The sequence below is a fragment of the Lissotriton vulgaris genome, chromosome 10 (genome assembly GCF_964263255.1).
Source record: "Lissotriton vulgaris chromosome 10, aLisVul1.2, whole genome shotgun sequence".
NCBI classification, from domain to species: Eukaryota; Metazoa; Chordata; class Amphibia; order Caudata; family Salamandridae; genus Lissotriton; species Lissotriton vulgaris.
This window is the reverse complement of record NC_141698.1, coordinates 347,181,711-347,201,691: the sequence shown is the minus strand read 5'-3', so window position 1 is coordinate 347,201,691 and position 19,981 is coordinate 347,181,711. Positions and strand designations below refer to the sequence as shown.

The window sequence follows — 19,981 nt, the reverse complement described above, 5'->3', positions numbered from 1 at the left end:
GATCTAATCCTCATAAGAAACTTCGACCGGAAAAGTCCGTTGGAACCCCGCTGGAAATCGCCGAAGACCGTTCTACTCACTACAAGGACAGCGGTGAAGGTTGAGGGCAGAAAGGGGTGGGTCCACATGAGCCATGTTAAACTGTGTAATGAACTGAAACCCGATCCAGGCTCATCCACCCCTTCCAAAGACTGTATCGAGCCCAATGACTTTAAAACTTCCGAACGAGAGAAAACTTCACAAGAAGAATATAGATCAAAGCTCCGATCTAGCAAGTCAGACAGTTTAATTGTTTAAGTCCTCCCCTAGGTGAATCGGTTAAATAGTTTCTGACATGTATCCCCTAGATCGAGATAGAGAGAGAGAGAGAGAATTCAAGAAACGTACATACTGCAAATCACTGCGTAGTCACTGTATAGTGACATTGTTAATAATGTTTTTTCTAAGTCTTCTGATAATAGTTGCCAGTATACTTCTCCCTGTCTATTACCCTATTTTCAAGCGTGAACAATCTGCTTACAATGTCTCTGCTGAACACACTTTTAGTGAGTTACCTCCACACGAACTTTCTTACAGACTTGCGCTGCGCAACAACACATTCATTAGTATGCTACATCATTCCCATCAGACTAATAATGCTACCGACTGCTGGATATGTGGCCGACTCCCTCCCTACCAGAATTACAAGGGAGCTCTGCCCCTCTTTCCGTAGCCGTTCACTCGCAATGGCTCCTGCGGTGCATGGTTTAAAATAATCAATTCCTTAGATCCTGATATTGCTGTTTTCGATGGGGGCTGGGTTTGGGGAAACTTGAACTTGGTCCTGCTCGATGTCTGTTACCCGGATAAGGAGGGACTCCCCATTAGAATAGGAACTGATCTAGAAAATGAAGTATATGGACTAGGAAATTACACTATTAACCTTTTGATTCTTACTGTTGAGTCCGAAGCTGCACCAGTTCTGTCCGCTATGTCAGTATTACCCGTCACTGGTGAATTATGTGTCAGGAAGAAAGGTTCAGTACACTTAGGTCATAGTAAGTGTACTACTGTGGTCGAATTCAGTGATCATGGTAAATCGTCCTTTAAAGCTATGAGTCATTCCTATTTTGTTTGTGGTCATACCGCATACATACGCCTACCTCCCGACTGGGATGGTACCTGTTATATTGCATTCCTTCTGCCACCTGTTTTCCTAGCTCCTCCTGACTATCACAGAAATACAAACATAGTAAAGAATAGACTCAGAAGAGATATCTCACTTGTCGATTACACTGAAACAGCATGGGAACAATACACCGATTTTAATAAAGGATTCTTTTTCTTTTTAGGCCCTGTCCAAAATAGTAAACTAATACGCAGATTAACTAAAACACTTGAAGCAGTAGTAAATGAAACTGCCTCTGCCCTAGGTAACTTAACCGAAGAGCAGTCCGCCATGCGGGTTGTTGTCCTTCAGAATCGTCTTGTTATTGACGTCATCTTGGCAGATAGAGGCGGAGCCTGTAAGGTCATCGGGTCAAGTTGCTGTGTTTTCATTCCACAAAACGCACCATCTGTATATCAAGCTATTACACGTCTTCATAAAATTGCAAATCAGATACATCAGAATCCAGGCACCTGGACTTGGTCCGGTTGGTTCTGGACAACGTTAACCGCTTGGGGATGGAAGATCCTATCCTTCCTAGGCATTGGCCTAGTCCTAGTATTCAGTTGCTGCCTGTGCTTACAGTGCGGGCCAGCGATTTGTGGACTGTGTGCCACTTCATGTATTGAACATTCCAGTTTCCTTTCAGGACGTAAAAGAAAGAAAGAAGAGCAAATGATGTTACAAGAACAAACTGATCGATTCATGAGGATCGATATATCATGAAGGGTCCGTAGGGAACAAGGAGGGAATGAGGAAATATAAATTTTATGGTCAAGATTGTGTTCCCTAGCGCGTACCCCACCGTCTCCATGTACCAGCTTAAAGTGCATGTAACTTCCCTCCTGTGCCAGCTACGAAGACGCAAACACATTTGCGTCCAACGTTAACATGTCCTCTTTCAGACCCACCCTGAATGGGTTGAATAGTTCGTTCCTAAATATGCTATGCCAACGTCTTTTTGTAGTGTACCTTACACGTTTTTCCTGCTCTGGCAAAGTAGGCCCTGAATTTCTGCCATCGAGCCATTTTTCTGGCTTCTGACTCTGCAAGCCTCAGCTCAGCCTGCTGCCTGCCAAGACTGACTATAACCTTCGAGTTATCTGTTCCGCTCCTCGAAAATACATTCCTGCTTACTAGCTTCAGTAAACATCCCCCTCAGCTGCAGGGCAAAGGGCCGACCTGTCTCCGTGCAAGTAATTCATAGCCTCTGTTACCATGCTCCCATGGAAGGCCCCATGCCCCACGCTTCTCATGCAGACACTCAGGCGCTTACACACGCATCCACAGTCAGTATAGAATAGCTTCTGCCCTAGAGACCTTTTCCGTCCAGATAATATGGTTCCCAAACATCAGATATCAGATATGATAGAAGTACAAGTTGATCTGACATACCAGACTTCTGTCTCTTTCCGTCAGTGTAAATGTCAAGTCCCCTGCACCCTCCAGTTTCACGTCAATCACACGTCATGTAGCTGCGCGCGCATCCAAGCTTCCGATTTCTGCTGACATTGCAACATTTCTGTTAGTGCCACCCCTTTTGTGACACCTATCTGTGACGTTTCTAGCACACACCTCCAGTTCACGCCTAGTCCACGCCTTCTGATTACGTACTAGTAACACGTGGATACTGTTATCTTGTCTTCTCTCAGCTGTTACGCCTACTCTATTGCTTCATATGACGTAAAATAAGTATATAAGCTATGTATTGTCAATAAAGTTGTGTGGCATATGCTCTCTATCCCTTCCTGAACCCTGTGTGGTTGCGGGAACATGATAGCCAAGTCATGACCATTCCTTTTTGAGGAATAAAACCCCTAAGAACTCTAACACCACGGACTCTGGTTCTTTCTTTCCGATTGAGTTATTATTGATTAAGTACTTACCTGCATAGAAATTAAGACGGTAAATTATATATTTACATCAGCGGGCCCATTCATGACCGTCAGCGACAGAAAGCGGCAGGGCCAGGCCACATCTCTTGATCCTGCACCTGGATAATGCCTGGACATTGCTGGTAAGCCTGTTATCTCAGCCGTACTATTGGATTTATGGAGTGCCCCTCTGTTTTCTTTCTTTAAAAAAAACAAACTCCCATGGTTCCACTTTCGACTGTGATTGATTAGATTCCACTATATACTGATCTGCTACTGAAGTTTTTTATGGGAAAAAGAAAGGCAGCCGACCATCCTCGGGGTGCTGGGAAGGAACATATGACCGCTCTGAGAGATGAGGCTGAAAACTCGACAGGTTGTTGACAACTCAATAGTGGAGGTAGAGGATATCCTCAATAAAGGGAGAAACCTGCATGCGGTGCAGGCTTTCAAGGCTTTAAAATCTAACATAACTCAATTTTACAAAGAGAAGCCAAATTAAGTTTATCCTAGTGCAACACAACCCCGCCAACTAACTAAAAGTAGAGGAGGCAAGGGCCATGAACTCTGTTACTTCGCATGTCACACAGATAGCCTCTACCAACAGCCAGCTGCAATTTGAAGCTCTACCACCTGATCAGCCCACCAGTTTGACCCTCTTAATCTCTATCAATCATCATATTTCTCTAACTAGCCTAGACAAAGAAATGGAACTGCCTTTTACATCTGATCTGGTACCTAATGCTTTGTGTTTTGACAATATTAAAACCATTTTTAGTAGTTTGAGAAATGAACTTAATATTGCATGAAATGCTGTTTTTGCTTTATTAGAAACTAAAAATAGCCTAAAAAGAATTTGTTATCACACCAGACTTGTAATAATCTCTGTCAAACAGTACAGTCCAATTGAGTTCCCAGTTCAGCTAACTCTGATTGAACATCACAGGGTAATTTTGCCACAGGGAATAGTCATTCATCTTTCATCCCTACCTGTCTCTTATTAATGATCACAATTGCTCAGGACATGGGGGTAGCCGTGTAGTAAAGAATGCCCTTTCTATAAATTTACAGGTAGTAAACAATTAAAAGTATTTTCCACTCGTTCCTCTGATACACACTTGCTGGGGCATACACCTGCCCCACATGCGCTAAGTAAGATTCAAACAGAGATTTTTTCAGATCGGGACACTAGTGCACACTTGTCCAACACTGATCAGTTGGTTCTTCCACCCATAGTTACACCTTTTGTAGCTGTTTTGGTAAATGTACCCCCGCTTATGTAGAATGTCAGTGAAAATTATTGTAAGTTAATGAAGTAACACATTGGCTAACTACAAGGGCTGGGAAAGTCAGCTTTCACACTCAAATTGAAATGGTACATAGGATAGGATGGTGGGGCGCAATAATGGCAATTGCACAGTAGTTAATTTTAGTAATAGTTGAGCTGCAGGCAGAATACTTGCCTCTTCTGAGGGCAATATTTAACAACAAGGGGTGGTGATGGACAGAGTTTCTGAATTAAGCAGAATACTCTCACCCAGTCAAGAGATCAGGGCTGGATCCAACACCGTTTTATAGCTCTCTGCACCATCCCAGCTCAGAACCTGGCTATATGCAAATCAGTCTGTTCCTGTCCCAGTGCATGATGGGAACAGGGCAAACCAAACTACCAAGTCAATTCTTACACTGGGAAGGAAACAAGCTTCCGGGGACCGGTTTCTGGCATTTCAGCTTTCGTCGGCCCGGCTTGCTTGAATCCTGATGGTGCAATGAGCAAGGGAATCACATCTTCCACGCTTCCACGCTTAGGGTGGACAAAATATTTAACAACAAGGGGTGGTGATGGACAGAGTTTCTGAATTAAGCAGAATACTCTCACCCAGTCAAGAGATCAGGGCTAGATCCAACACCGTTTTTTAGCTCACTGCACCATCCCAGCTCAGAACCCGGCTATATGCAAATCAGTCTGTTCCTGTCCCAGTGCATGATGGGAACAGGGCAAACCAAACTACCAAGCCAATTCTTACACTGGGAAGGAAACAAGCTTCCGGGGACCGGTTTCTGGCATTTCAGCCGTCGTCGGCCCGGCTTGCTTGAATCCTGATGGTGCAATGAGCAAGGGACTCACATCTGAGTATACCCTTCCACGCTTAGGGTGGAAGCTTGTCTCCTTTCCGGTGAAGAATTGGCTTGGTAGTTTGGTCTGCCCTGTTCCCATGATGCACTGGGCCAGGGACAGACTAATTTGCATATAGCCAGGTTCTGAGCTGCGATGGTGCAGTGAGCTAAATAACGGTGATGGATCAAGCCCTGTTCTTTGGACTGGGTAAGAGTGGTCTGCTCAATTCAGGCACTCTGTTCATCACCACCCCCTTTTCTGAATCGTTTTTGGCTACTATAGGTGTGGCAGGGTATACTCAGACATGAGTCCCTTGCTCACTGCACCATCAGGATTCAAGCAAGCCGGGCCGACGACGGCTGAAATGCCAGAAACCGGTCCCCGGAAGCTTGTCTCCTTTCCGGTGAAGAATTGGCTTGGTAGTTTGGTCTGCCCTGTTCCCATGATGCACTGGGCCAGGGACAGACTAATTTGCATATAGCCAGGTTCTGAGCTGGGATGGTGCAGTGAGCTAAATAGCGGTGATGGATCAAGCCCTGATCTTTGGACTGGGTAAGAGTGGTCTGCTTAATTCAGACACTCTGTTCATCACCACCCCCTTTTCTGAATCGTTTTTGACCACTATAGTTGTGGCAGGGTATACTCATACATGAGTCCCTTGCTCACTGCACCATCAGGATTCAAGCAAGCCGGGCCGACGACGGCTGAAATGCCAGAAACCGGTCCCTGGAAGCTTGTCTCCTTTCTGGTGAAGAATTGGCTTGGTAGTTTGGTCTGCCCTGTTCCCATGATGCACTGAGCCAGGGACAGACTAATTTGCATATAGCCAGGTTCTGAGCTGGGATGGTGCAGTGAGCTAAATACCGGTGATGGATCAAGCCCTGATCTTTAGACTGGGTAAGAGGGGTCTGCTTAATTCAGACACTCTGTTCATCACCACCCCCTTTTCTGAATCCTCTTCTGAGGGCAAGGAAGATTCAGCTATGAATTTCGGCTGCAGCCATTGGGGTTTTTCTATAGGCCGGGCATTGTGCAAAGTCTGAGTACTCCTAGGCTTACTTCATTCTTGGCAAACTAAGGTCATCTTGAGATACATCTTAGGCATATTAAGGCATCTGCTATCTCTCACTCTTGAATAGATTTAATGGTCTCAATACACTTGTGAAAGTGAATTGACTAACTCCTACTGATCGCAATATATTTATGGATCTGAAAGGGGGTAGCTGAACCACCCTCTATAGGGACTGATGTCACTGACCAGCTTAGTTTTTTGGCATGGAACATAGCAGGGCTTTAGGAGAAGGCCAATGATTTGAATTGGTCTCAATGCATACTGGCCCTTCAAGAAACCTTGTCAGTTAGAAATATACCCTTCTTAGATGGTTTTGGTAATTTCTCTCGCCAAGCTATTCCATCTTCTTCTGGGCAAGCTGAGGCGGGGGCATGGGTCTATCCAAATATCAATTACCTTGAACTGTCTGATTGAAGAGTTACAGACAAACTCTTCAAATTTAGTGCTGGTCTTCTTCACTTTCCCTAATAAAACAAATCTGTTGAATTTAAACAACTGCAATTCTAATGGTCATTCCTTCCACTCTGATGTTATTGCCTCTGTCGGTATGGCTCAGGAGAAATAGAAGACCTTTTCTTTAGCCTCTGGCTCAAGCTCTACTCTTTTCTTGCACAGTAGTCACTATGAGTGATTTTATTATCCATCCCTGTCAAAATTTTTGTCTGATGTTCAAGGATTTCCCCTTGGGGGAGAGGATGTGGCCTAACAGCTAGGGCACTCAATCTCAAATCTTGGAAACCAGGTTCGAATCTTGGCAATGACGCTCAACATCTTGTGATTCTGGGCAAATCCCTTAATCTCCACTTGCCTAACAAAAATTAATGTGTCCTTGTGAAGTGCAACTGGTGCTCTTGTTAAAGGCTCTGATACCTGATACCTTTGCTTCAAGTTTGCGCTAAATAAAACTTTGGGAAAAAAACTCTATTTTTTAGTTCAGTCTTTGAATCTGGTTATACCAAGCTCCTCGGGACCTCCTACCTATGTTGGTAGAGGCTGTGAAATAATAATTGAATACATATTAATTTCCTCACCTTTATCCTATTTTCTGACTGACTACAGGGTTCTATTGTCTGGTTGAAGTTTTTACAATCAACCGGTATTACTGTTAAAGTATTCAAGTCAGAAATTGCTTCTGTCGACCCCTGGCACAAAACATCTAGCTCCCATGGATCAGGGCAGATGCCTGAAATGGACAAAAGTGATCCCAGAGGAGTTTTGTGAAAACTTGTTTTATTAGAGGAGTAATGAGCTTGAATGCTGCATAAACCCCAACTCTGTGCCTCAAGATGTCTTAAATGTTTTTTCTATACCCTGTTAAAGTGTGAGGGACTCCCTAATTGTTAATAGTAGAGGCCCTACTGTTACCGGGGTGGAACTTTAGTTTGATCAGGTGTGTTCCCAAGGCCCTTCACGATCTAATGAAGACCCTCAAGCATTCCCGAAGGGGTAGAAGGGAGGTGAAACTTCTATGTGGTCTTGTATAAAGGCTATTAAGAAAAGAAAAGAGTCTCTTAAGGACAATGCTTAGGGTCAGTTATTGAGTGAAGGCCTCCATCATGATGGTGCCACTTTTGGAGGGTTCTTACCAGTCCAATTCTAGGAGCTGAAGACATGCCAATTTTGACCTCAGTGATAGACGAGGAGGATAGGTTTGGTAATTTTTCACATATTTATTCCCTTGATGTAGGGACAGATCCTTTAATCCAACCTGCCATGCTGGAACAGTTGAGAAACTCATTTCGCTCTTTTGCTACTGAAGAAGTTGCGAGTGATATATTGAGATTAGCTGAAAATAGGGCAATGGGCTCTGCCTAAGTTGCATTAGATCTGTTTAGGAGTGATTCTATCATCCGGCCCTCTTGTTATCCAAGGTACTAAATGACGCTGTGTTATCAGGTCCTCCTAGTTCATGGGCTTAATCCATCATTGTGCCCATTTTCAAAAACGTTGTTCCTGGGGGACATTCATAGGGACATGTGTGCGTCTGTGAGGGTTGGGTGGGATCGTTGTTTTACAAGATCTTTTTCCATAAACCGAGCTGTTATGCAGGGGTGTATCCTGGCCCCATTCTTGTTCACCATTTATACTAATCGCTTAGAGGTAGTGTTGCTAGACAAAAAATATGATGTTTCCGATATGGGCTCCAGTTCGTTACCAGTTCTGCTTTATGCAGATGATGCCATTCTAATTTCAAGGACAGCCATAGGGATGCAAATGTTACTTGAAGCCTTTGCAGATTTTGATGGATCATTTAGATCTCTCCATAAAGCACACATAATCATATGTATTGGTCATCGGTGCTTAGCCCACTAAACATAAAGCTTTTTGGTAATAAATATGCATTACACAAGTTCATACTTTGAGCTCCTTGGATATTTTGTTTGCTTATAGAAATACTATGGGACCTCTGTTCACTTCAAAAAGGTTAATGTTTGCTCATGGATTTTGGCATAGGGTTGAGTAAGAAACCAATTAAGTCCCTTCTCCTAGTCTACAACTCCAAATGTGTATCTGCTACATGCTATGGTAGGGATATATAGGGGTTACAAGATCTAAGTGTCATCTAGGTTGAGGAGAATAGGTTTGCCAGGCGTATACTGGCTGTTTGGCAAAGTATTTCAACCTTCACTGCCCATGAGGAATTGGGTCCTAAATATATCTTGGATACTGTCACACTGTTACAGTAGATATCTGTATGGTACAAGAATGAGCCAATCTTGAACAGAGTGATTATTAGGGACTGTCCTACCCTAGACAATGTAAGAGCAATCTCATAGCTCAAATATATCAAATCAGAGCTTACTGCATCAGGTAGCCCGGATTTATTTATTTCATACTGCAAAATGATAACTAAAGCAGATTACGAGTGGGTTAAAAACAGTTTCTCCATTTTGCTGCTTTAAGGGAAGGTAACAAATTACAGAAACCTGCTGCTGATGTCCATTGCTTGATGAAAACTGTACTTCCAACTGAACGGTACTTGACATCAACCTATATCAAGGCTGTCTTACCCAGCGAAGCTTGTCGATAAGCTTATAAATTTGCAACTGACAGCCTTTTTGGATGACAATCATTCGCTGGATGACACATAATTTAGGTTGCACAAAGGCCATTATACCTAGTCAGCACTAATAGTGGCCACGGAGGTAAACAAGGCATCCGTGGACAAGGGTGGAAATTCTGCCCTTGTCCTACCTGACCTATCGGCAGCGTACGACATGGTCAAACATGATCTCTAGATTGACCGTTTTCGGGGGGGGGGGTAGGGAGTTGAGGGTGTTGTGTTCTCACTATTGCACTCATTCCTGACCATGTTCAATCTGTTTTCCTACAAGATCTTACATCTGAACCTTTTTCTTTACCATGTGGGGTTCCACAAGGCTCGGGTTTAAGTCTAACTATTTTCAACATGTATGTCACATCTCTAATGAAATCTTTTGCGTTGTTATTGTTGTCGTATGATGTCAAACCCAGATCATGATCTCTCTCTCTAGCAAAGGCTCAGATATGAGCATCATATTTCATAACTGTATGAGTACTGTGAGCCAATGGATGGACAAATGTCTTAAATTAAATTTCTCAAAAATTGAAGTCATCCTATTTGATGACAACACCTCCTTCTGGTCTCCTGCTTGGTTGCCAGATGAACTTGGTTCTCCTACGATCCGAGTAAAATGAATGAGAAATCTTGGTGTTTAAATTGATAACAGACTCCCATACAGGGAACAAGTCAGTCAAGTGATCTCTACCTCCTTTTACACCTTGCGTGTTACCAAGAAATGTGATCTATGGAAAGCAGTCACTATAGCCTTTGTGATATTTAGAGTTGTTTATTTAATAATGTGGCTGTTCCCTCCAACAAGCTTTAATCCTGAAGAAGCAGGAGTTGTGTCATTTACACTGCACAGAACTGAAACTTGCTCCCTTTAGGACTGAAAACAGCTCCATCCCAGCTCTTGTTTAGAAAAACGTGGAAAACCTGGCTCTTCAGCCAATAGTATTCCAGCTTTCTCCGTAAAGCTTAATTACCTGGCTTTTTAGCCAAAGCATCTGCAACCTGCTCGCTAACCCTGTCAGTTAGTGGCAAGATGCCTCCGAGTATTTGCTTGCGTTTTAAAAATATATAAATTAAATCAAATCACATGGGTGACTAAAGCTTAGCACCGCCAGTTATTGGCAAGGTTTAAGCTTAATCTCTTTGTACAATGAATCAGCTTTCCCAAGGCCTAGTCTGCTTATAGTTCTCTAACCTCCCTCTGAGTGCAATAAAACATCGTCCCAGACAATTGACCATTTTGTATTCCTTTGTCTGCATTTTATCTGGCCAAGAAAAAGATTTTTAATACCTCCATAAAAAGTTTTAAAATTCATATAAGTGTAGCCTGCTATGCTACACCTCCCGATGCTTAATAATTTTTAAACTTGCATGTAAATGTAAATGTACAGGAATTTATATAGCGCAAATCACTGAGCGGTTTCTAAGCGTTTGCTTAGGGAACCCGTCCTGGTATTCCCCTGTGAGATAACCCCGGCAGGGTATCCGCAAGGTGAAAGCCAGGCATCCCGCCGTGAGGGGCCATTGTGGAGATTAAGCAAGCTATTGCCCAGAGTCACAGAGTGTGAACCCGTGAATCGAGTAGGCACCGGAGCGAGAATTGTCGAGTCCATGGACATTTTAGGACTCAAGACCCCGCCGAGCTGGGAATTGAAACCTGGTCCCGGGCTGACCTCTGCTTCCAGGTCTGCCTCCTCTAACCAGTGAGCCACACTTCTCCACATGTGTAGGCAATTTTCTAAGTAGTGCAGTTGAGCTTCAAAAGGCCTGGATTTAATTAAGTCATGGGCTTTCAGGTCTTTATTGTAGTGTTTTGTAAATAAAAGAATGCTGGAACTCTTTGTGTTCCCACTGTACACAGTAGGCCAGTGACGTAACCATTGGAGAGAGAAGTTAAAAGCAGGATAAGAATGTTGAGTTCTGACTTACACGTTGTTGACATAGTATTGGCGAATTTTCGGACTGGCAGGATGCTACAAATGGCGGCGAGATAGGGGATGGAAAGCCCGCACATTAAAAGTTGTACCAAAGAGAGTTTACTGTGGTACAGCAAACTGTAGAATCGACTCTGGCACTGGTGGAGTCTCAGAGCAAATCCAGCCTGTGTAAAACGCTTAAAGATAAAGAAAGCGACATTGTAAGGTCTATGTATTGTGGCCAGGAATTGAATGAAACTGCTGCAAATAAAAGGTACTGCACCATTACATAAATTAATGCCATCTTCTATAAGGAGTAAGAACGCTAAAGGGGGATGCAACTAGGTTACGAAAGCAGCACACAGCAATTTTTCAGTACAGATTAACCTGAAATTCATGTGCTACAAAACAGAGTTTCACCAGCTGTTTGCAAAGAAACTTTTAAGCACAAATCAACCCAAATATCCTAACTTGATCTGCCTTCATGGACTACTAGCATACACAGTTTATCTACTTGCCTAAACCATTCATAAATCATCGTGCCACAATGTGCTGCAGGGTGGACCCAGAAAGAGGGGTGGGGGTTGTGCTAGTAGAGTTGTCCCCAAACGTAGCGGCCCACCACCAAAGCTGCCAGGTAGGGGCTCAGAACAACTTCCAGACCGCCCTCAAATAAAGAGTTCCGATGGAGAGCCAAGGTAAAATCCAAGCTCCACAAGTCATTAAGGCCGACCCCAAAGTCGGAACGTCACAAGGCGCTAGAGCAGCACTGCCTGATCGAGTTTCACAAGAAGCACTTGAATGACCACAACTGTCCACTAATGTTGCTGCATTTTTACAACCACCAACTGCATTTGATACTGCCAAAAATAGTGGCAATAGATGAACGGCATGGATACAGACTTTTGAAGAGTTCATAGATGCAATAGATGAAAAATAATTATAAAAAGATTATAAAATATATGAGGACCATTGTTGGTGAAGGAGTGAAAGATGCCATAAGAAAGATCCCACAAAAGGTGAATGGCATACAATCAAATCAAAATAGCCTTAAGTGTCATGGTTATGTGGATTATGAAAGATACATATTCATTCAGGAACGCTAGAGGACAGTAGTTTGTTGAGAGACTGGATGTTCCGGTGAAACACTGTAAATTCAATGACTTTAATGATGAAGAAGCTGCCAGCCTAAGAGTAATCGATGGATGTACGTCAGATTCCTTTCAATGATGAATGCTGAAGGAAACTCATAACTTGGAACATGTTCTCAAGGTTTGCTCATGCAGTAGAGCCTGCTGGTCATCAAGGGACAGACATGCAGGCCAGAGGCACCTAATGGCCATCAGTCATGGGCATGTAAAGTAAGCCAAAGTACAAGCCTGCGGGACACAAATCGATGTCTCGGCAGAAAAAGAAAACGTGTTACAGATGTGGACTGTCATTCCTACATGAAGGTAAATGTCCTGCCATTGGACAGATATGCATTGGCTGTGGTAAAGCAAGCCATTTAGTGACCACTTGAAAAGTGAAGAAAAAAATAAGTGCGTCACAGCTTGAAGACAAAAGGGCCGATGGAGCGCTACCTTAATTTGTACGTCATGCTCCCACAAGCCAAGTGTTCACATCAACAGAGGCAAATCAACACCAAATGAAGTTGCTTGTCTTCTAAATCATCGACAAAGAGTTCCCCAGCATCAGTTTTTAGTGAAAGTGACAATGACAATTGTGCAAGTCGATATTTTCTTCAAAAAGGTATGCACAAGTGGGACTGGTAGAATGTGAGGGCAAATCCACAGTAAAGAAAAATCGACACCAAAAAGCACCAACAACATTTAAACATTGTTTGAAGATCACTCTAAAGATACATGGGTGTTGGATAACATTCATAATTGACAGTAGTGTGCCAATAAACATCATGCCTAAGGAAAAGTATCAAGAACTATCTCCATTACCACAACTTTCAAAATCAAAAACTAAAATATACACATTGGCTGCTTTGACGCCGTTAAGGAGTCTAGGTTCATTTGTAGCCACAGTTAAACATAGGAAAACTGTGGGACAAGCACTGATTTATGTACTTCAAGGAACAGCTTCAAGGGCATGTTTGTTGAGCTTCAACACTGCTGCTGATATGGGACTGATATCAGTGAACTATGATATGAATGCACATCATTAAATTGTAAGTCAATTTCCTTCACTATTTCATCGGTTAGGAAAACTCAAAACAATGAAAGTAGGGTTACATATCAATTAAGATATTTATCCTGTTGCTCAAAGACACAAACAAATTGCGTTTCACTTGTACGAAACTGTTGAAAAGGAACTTAATTTGTTGCTTAAACATGGCATCATTGAACAGTCCACTGGTCCGACGCCATTGGTTTCTACCATTGTAGTTGTGCCTAAAAGAGACAGTGAAGGAGCTGTACACATATGGGTTGACATGTGTCAAGCCAACAAGACAATTGAGTGAGAGAAACATCCCAGTAAGCACATTGCTGATATGATAACTCAATTGAATGGTGTGAAGTTCTTGTCTTGACTCAACTTAAATAAAAGATATCACTAATTGGAACTTGAATAAAAATCCAAGTAAATTGCAACCTTTTCTACGCATACTGGTCTGTGTCACTATAATCACTTGAGAATTGGTGTATCCTCTGCTGCCAAACTTTTCCAATACTTCATTTGGCGTATCATACAGCCTATAGTAAATGCATTTAACTACTGTGATGACATATTTGCTTCCAGAGCCATACAGAAAGAGCATAACAAAGTTTTCATGCAAGTATGTTGGTGGCTGAATGTTGCAGACTTAACTTTGAAAGCTAACAAATGTGAATTCCACAAAAACAGCTCAAATTGTTTTTGTCTAGTTTTTTTCTGATGGGAGTATGAAACTAGATCCAGCTAAAGTGCACACGTTATCCACTGCAAATCCCCCACAAGACATTTCTGTGTCATGATCATATCTTGGAATGGCCAGTTACTGTTCTAGCTACACACAAGACTTTGCTATGGTCAGTGCACAGTTACAAGAATTAATGAAAATGAATATGTCATAAATCTTGTGAAAGTGTGAAGAGCTTCTTAAAAATCAGGCAAGGTATTAACAGTGCCACAGAAATGGCCTACTTTGATCCCAAGCGTCATACAGAGTTTTTAGTTGGCGTTAGCCCTGTCAGATTAGGCGCAATCCTTGCACAGCAAAATGGACAGCCTAGTAGTGCTTGGAGACATATTGTTTGCATACGTCAGTAAAAGCCTGTCAAAACGAAACGTGCTTACTCGCAACCTGAGAAAGAAAGTTTAGCAGCGGTTTGAGCTTCTGAATATTTCCATGTATTTTTGTACGGAAAGCCTTCCACAGTTGTGACTAATCATCAAGCACTGTTGATGAGATTTGGCAATCCCAAAGCCAAAATGCCTCCTCAAATTGAGCATTGGGGTATGAGGTTGCAAGAATACAACTACTCTGTTCTTGATCATCCAGGGAAAGATCAGAATCCTGCTGGATATTTTTCAAGAGTGCCATTACAGTGCCCTGGTATCCCATCTAAGACAGTGGAGGGCTACATCAATGTTATTGTAAACTCAAGCGCACCATCTGTCATGTCTTTGGAACAAATTGTCACTGCCATGCGCCAAGATAGTCACATGTTAAAGTTAAAGACATTATTGCTCATCAGTCAGCACTCTGGACCTCTCATTAATGACAATGAGTGTTTGAAGTTCAAAAATGTAAGAGATGAACTTTCAGTGGCTCAAGAAGGCCTCATTCTACAAAGTACACGAATTGTTATTCCTGAGAGTCTACGATGAAAAAAGTAATTGACATCATCCACGAGGGACATTGAGGAAGAATAGCTGCCACCAATAGAGCTCTCCATGACTAAGTCTGGTTTCCTTACCTTGATGAAAGGATCTTAAAAAAAATCATGGCTTGTCATGTAAGCAACTGTCTTTTGTCTTAAACAATTCAGAACCCTTTAAACATATCAGAATTGCCACATCATGCTTGGGAGAGAATTCCTATTGGTTTCTTTGGTCCTCTTGAGAACATCACCTTCTAGTCATTGTTTATGAATACTCCTGTTTCCATTGGTAGAAGACCTTTTATTCACTACACATTAAAAGCTTATTCAAAAATTTGACGCCATCTTTGTGACATGGGGTGTACCTACAGTCATAAAATCTGACAATGGTCCATCTTTTAAAAGGCAAGAATTCAAAGACTTTCTAATTCACCTCAATATAAAGCATCAAAAAAGTAATCCTCTTTGGCATCAAGCCACTTACCTGGTAGAACAGCTCATGAGTACTTTAAAGAAAGCTTATCAGCTTGCTGCATTGAGAAGCTCAACCTCAAAGTGTTTTGAACACTACTCTTCAAACTTACCATTTGACCCCATATTCAACAAAAGATGAAAGCTCTACCACTCTCATGTTTGGAAGAACCAGGACGACGAAGCTGTCCCAATGGACCACCTCAGATCGAAGAACGAGGAAGACATTCATACGAAGGACATTGGTTGCAAACAGAAGATTAAAAGATATTCTGACAGGTGATGCCTTTACAAGAGGAGATCGAGTGCTTGCCAGACAACACAAGAAAAGAAAGTCTGATGATAATTTTGAGGCTGAGCCCTCCACCATCACTAACACCAAAGGACACATGGTAGCTGCCCACAGTCCTGGAAAGTCCCTTATGAGAGTTTCCTCTCATTTTTGGCATGTGGCCCATCACTCACCAATCATCAATGTCAATGTAGAGACTGGGGCCAGACAGACTGTTAATGACTGCGAATGCTGATGATTCCACCTCACTGGCGCCGATCAAAGACACTTCAACTGCCAGTTCCCGGGTTCCAGTGTGATTCAGGAGCATGCTCCGCTTGATTGAAAAATTATAATTGCCTGTATATATATATGTATTGATTTATGAATTTAATTTATTCATATGTTTTTTTTTATTTATTTTGAAAAGTTGTAACTTTTTATTTAACAAAGTGGTAGAGATAGTGCCTTGTAAATAAAAGAGCGCTGGAATTCTTTTGGTTCCCACTGTACACCGTAGTCCTCTGACGTAATTGTTGGAGAGATGAGTTGAAGGCAAGCTTAGAATGTTGATTTTTGACATAAACGCTGCAGAATAAAAATTACTCTCTGTGTGTGGCATAGTTATTGGTGAGTACCTGGGCTGTTAGTACGCTATATTCATGAGTTAATACCTTCAAGTAGGCGTCATTTCCATGTTCCGTGGACAGAGCATAATGGACCTAGTTGAGGTTTCTGCACTGCTTCGAAAATTTGAGAATCTATTTTATGTCGAAAACTGTATTGCAACTTTTGTTGCAAAGGCACAAAAGCAGGTTGAGCTCCAAATTTTGTAGCTAAAATTCCATCACAATCCTCTCCTATCTCCCTCAACATTTCCTGTGACTTATGGCAAAATAAATCCCTCAAGGCTTTATTCCCAAGTTTGACAAATACCTGAGTATCTTTCTCCCTGCTTCCAATTCCTAACCTATGCCTACCTCTGCTAACTGTTTCATGATAAAAGTGAAACCCACCCCTTATGATCAGCGCTGTGTTACCCCTTTCAGACAGTATGGTGACTACCTCTCTGTTTGACACTCTTACTTCAAAGGATCCATTGGATCTTTGCCACTATGATGTACAATTGCTAACTGAAAAGGCACAGAGTTCTTTGTGTGTGCGGACCTGGCATAAATGTCACCCTTCTCACTTTACCAGTTCTTTAACCTGCATAGGTATCACATCCATGATATTCTTCTCTTGATTGATGACTGTGAGAAATAAAGGGAGCAAAGCTGCTGATGTCTTTTGCCCTGGGAGGTGCCTAGGTTTATAGCTATTTACACCTCCTCACACCTTTCGAGGACTCGAGGAAAATGTGAAGGAAAGTAATTAATGTTGGTAGCAATCCAGGCACCAGAAGTCAGCAATTATGCATATCAACCTTTTAAAAGTGATCCCTCTTACAGATAGATTAATAAAATCAGCGTAAACCCACAATGTTTATTTTTGCCAGTCGCCTATTAGTAGTGAGAGCGCGGTTTCTAGTTCTCCCTAAGCCAAAGTTAAAAAGAAGCATGATTGTAAGCACTGCACAAGTTATCAACTACAGCAGGGCACGATTTCTGAGGAACAGTCACAACTGCCTTACTTAATGGCAGATTTAGCATTCAAATGGGCAGGAAGGTATATCTTCCTACATAAGAACAATACTTTGAGGCATAGTTATCTATGTGCTGTAGAATGTAGCATACATGGAAAAAGGAAGTAACATTACGCCTCTCTGGGGTAGGGAAACAATTTTGCCACAAACCCAGGTTTACCGCCTTTAGTAAATCTGGGTTTGTGGCAAAATACGTTTGTGGATGCATGGGAACAGTCATGCTTCACCCATGCAACGCCTGCCCAATGCAAACCCACTGAAGCCGACACAAATCGGCCCTTGCGTGATTTTGTAAATCTCGAATAGCATTTTGCGTTGTGGCAAAAAATTGGCAAAACTACAACGCAAAATGTCAGTAAATCTGTGAAAAGTATGTAACTTTTACACCATCCAACCTGTTATCTGAGCTCAGGGGAAACAACAAGTGCTGATAAGGTGTTTGGCAGTCCCTCATTGCCTAGAGTTAAAAAGTACCGTTAATTCAGGTCCATAAAAAGCAAAAAAAGCTGGGTGCAATTACATCAAAATTAAAATGTCATACATTTTACGTGAAAAACTGAAAAACATAGTGATTTAGGGCAACGGTCACTAAATTAGTCCAAAGCTAGACCATCAGAAGCAACATCAAGCTAAACTACAAACTGATTAAGCTTTGCTGTTGATTTGTCTGATTATTTTTTATTAGTTGGCGAAAAAAGGCTATGTAGGCAAAGGAAAACCCTATTTTCAGAGTGTGTTCAGTATTATCCTAAATGTTGAATCATCATGAAATCTGATTGACATGCTAATAGAGGAGCAAACATTGCCTTGTTTTGTTTGTCAATGTAGGCAAATGGTATAGAAATAAAACATAGACTTCCATTCAATGCTTCTTAAAAAAGTCCCAAAAGGATCTTTGGAAGCATTCATCTATTTTATTTATATAACACGTCATATTTAATCATGTAGCAATTGTCTTGATTTAAGCAGTAAAAACGTCTTATTCCAGGCATTCCTATTTCTGAGCTATACTTTATAGTTGTTTCATATAATTTGTATTTCTGCTGCTTCTTGATTTTCTGACATATCACATTTGTTTGTTTAGGCCCTGCCTGTGCGAAATGGACCGTTGAATGAAGGCCAGAATGCAGAAAAACTACAAAGAAAAGATGAAGTGATATCTCAGATGTGAATGAAAAATAACACGCCGTTGTCCATAACGTTTAGTTCATGTTGCATTCTTTTACAATAATAGTAATCCGAAGAAGGCAACCAGGCAATTCACATGCCTAGAAGCGATTCACTTATGAATGTCTCCATTAAAAATAACTATATCGATTTAAATCTGCTGCAATTTGGTTTAACATCACATCACTTGCTATTCAGAAATATATTATATCACTTGATTTACATATTATTATCTTGACATCACAGATTTTACACCTCGAGAGTTATTTTTTTTATACATTTGCGCATGTCCAATTTACTTGTATACATTGTTATGAAAGATGCCATTATGAAATCTGAGTAATTACCACAAGATTATAACTGTAACGATGTCTGTAATTTGTGATTTTAAAATACAAATGTAAGTACATGTCCAAAATATGTCAATATATTGTTTTTTTACAGAAAGGTAACAATAAAATGTGTTAAACAGTGTGTTTCTTTTGTTTAAGGCTGTACCAGGATGTTTGAATCCCCCATCTTACACTCACTTACTCCTCACAGAAAGTAGAATAAAAAACAAAAATGTTCGGCAGTATTTCAGCTATTTAATCGCAGGTGATTAACCTTTCCTTTATTCATTTTTTTAGAAGCTAAATTCATGTGGGAGTGGGCTTGGCCCAGCTGCTGGGTACTAATCTGGTGTTCTAGCGTGGGGACACTCCGTTGGAGTAACCAGGCGCTCTATAATCTGTATAATAATACTAGCAGCCCGCCCCAGCGTTGCCCGGGGAAGAAGGGGGCTGGGGCAGCATTTCAGGCTTGCGTGCACTCCCGCCCCGGCCCCCGCCCGCCACGACATTGTCTGTGTCCCGGACAATGTCGTAGCGGGCGGGGGCCAGGGCGGGAGTGCACGCAAGCCTGAAATGCTGCCCCCAGACCCTGATCCTTACCGCAGTTGTTCCGGGCCAACCTCCCGCACCGGCTCCCTCCCGTCCCGTGTCCCAGAGCCTTACCTGAGCCGCCGCTCCTCCCCGAGCTCCTCACTTCACCGCCGCTCCTCCTCGTCATCACGTACGTTGCGGCCAGCGCTACGTCGTGGCCGTCAGAGTCGCGTCTGGCGCTACTTTCAGGGCACTACTATTTTTTTTTTTAAGTTATATTTTTAAATTTACGTTTTTTTTATTTTCTATAGCCTATGTCCATCTGCACACCCTGAGGATTACAACAATGTTTTGGGTGTGTGGATTGGCGCTGTAGTTCCCGAGTTTACCTTGCCAAAAGGTTTGTGTTCTCTCTTTATAATAGTAGTATAGATTTACTAAGTAAAAAGTGTAACTATTCTGTTGATGTTGCGACAAGGTAAGGTGTACATTTTTGAAAACTATTGTTACATCCACATTCTGAAATCATAGGAGATTTGAGTTGAGTCCATTGAGATGGTGGCATA

At 42.0% G+C, this 19,981-nt stretch overlaps 1 protein-coding gene across 1 annotated transcript in view; it reads left to right on the top strand.

The window, feature by feature from the left end:
* Positions 1-18,811, top strand: part of LOC147685222 (uncharacterized) — a 96,653-nt gene extending 77,842 nt beyond the window's left edge. The window contains exon 3 of the mRNA XM_086939601.1: positions 18,470-18,811. Coding sequence (XP_086795727.1) covers positions 18,470-18,501 — 32 coding nt within the window. The 3' untranslated portion in view covers positions 18,502-18,811. The remainder of the gene's footprint in view (positions 1-18,469) is intronic.
* The last annotated feature ends 1,170 nt before the right edge of the window (positions 18,812-19,981 follow it).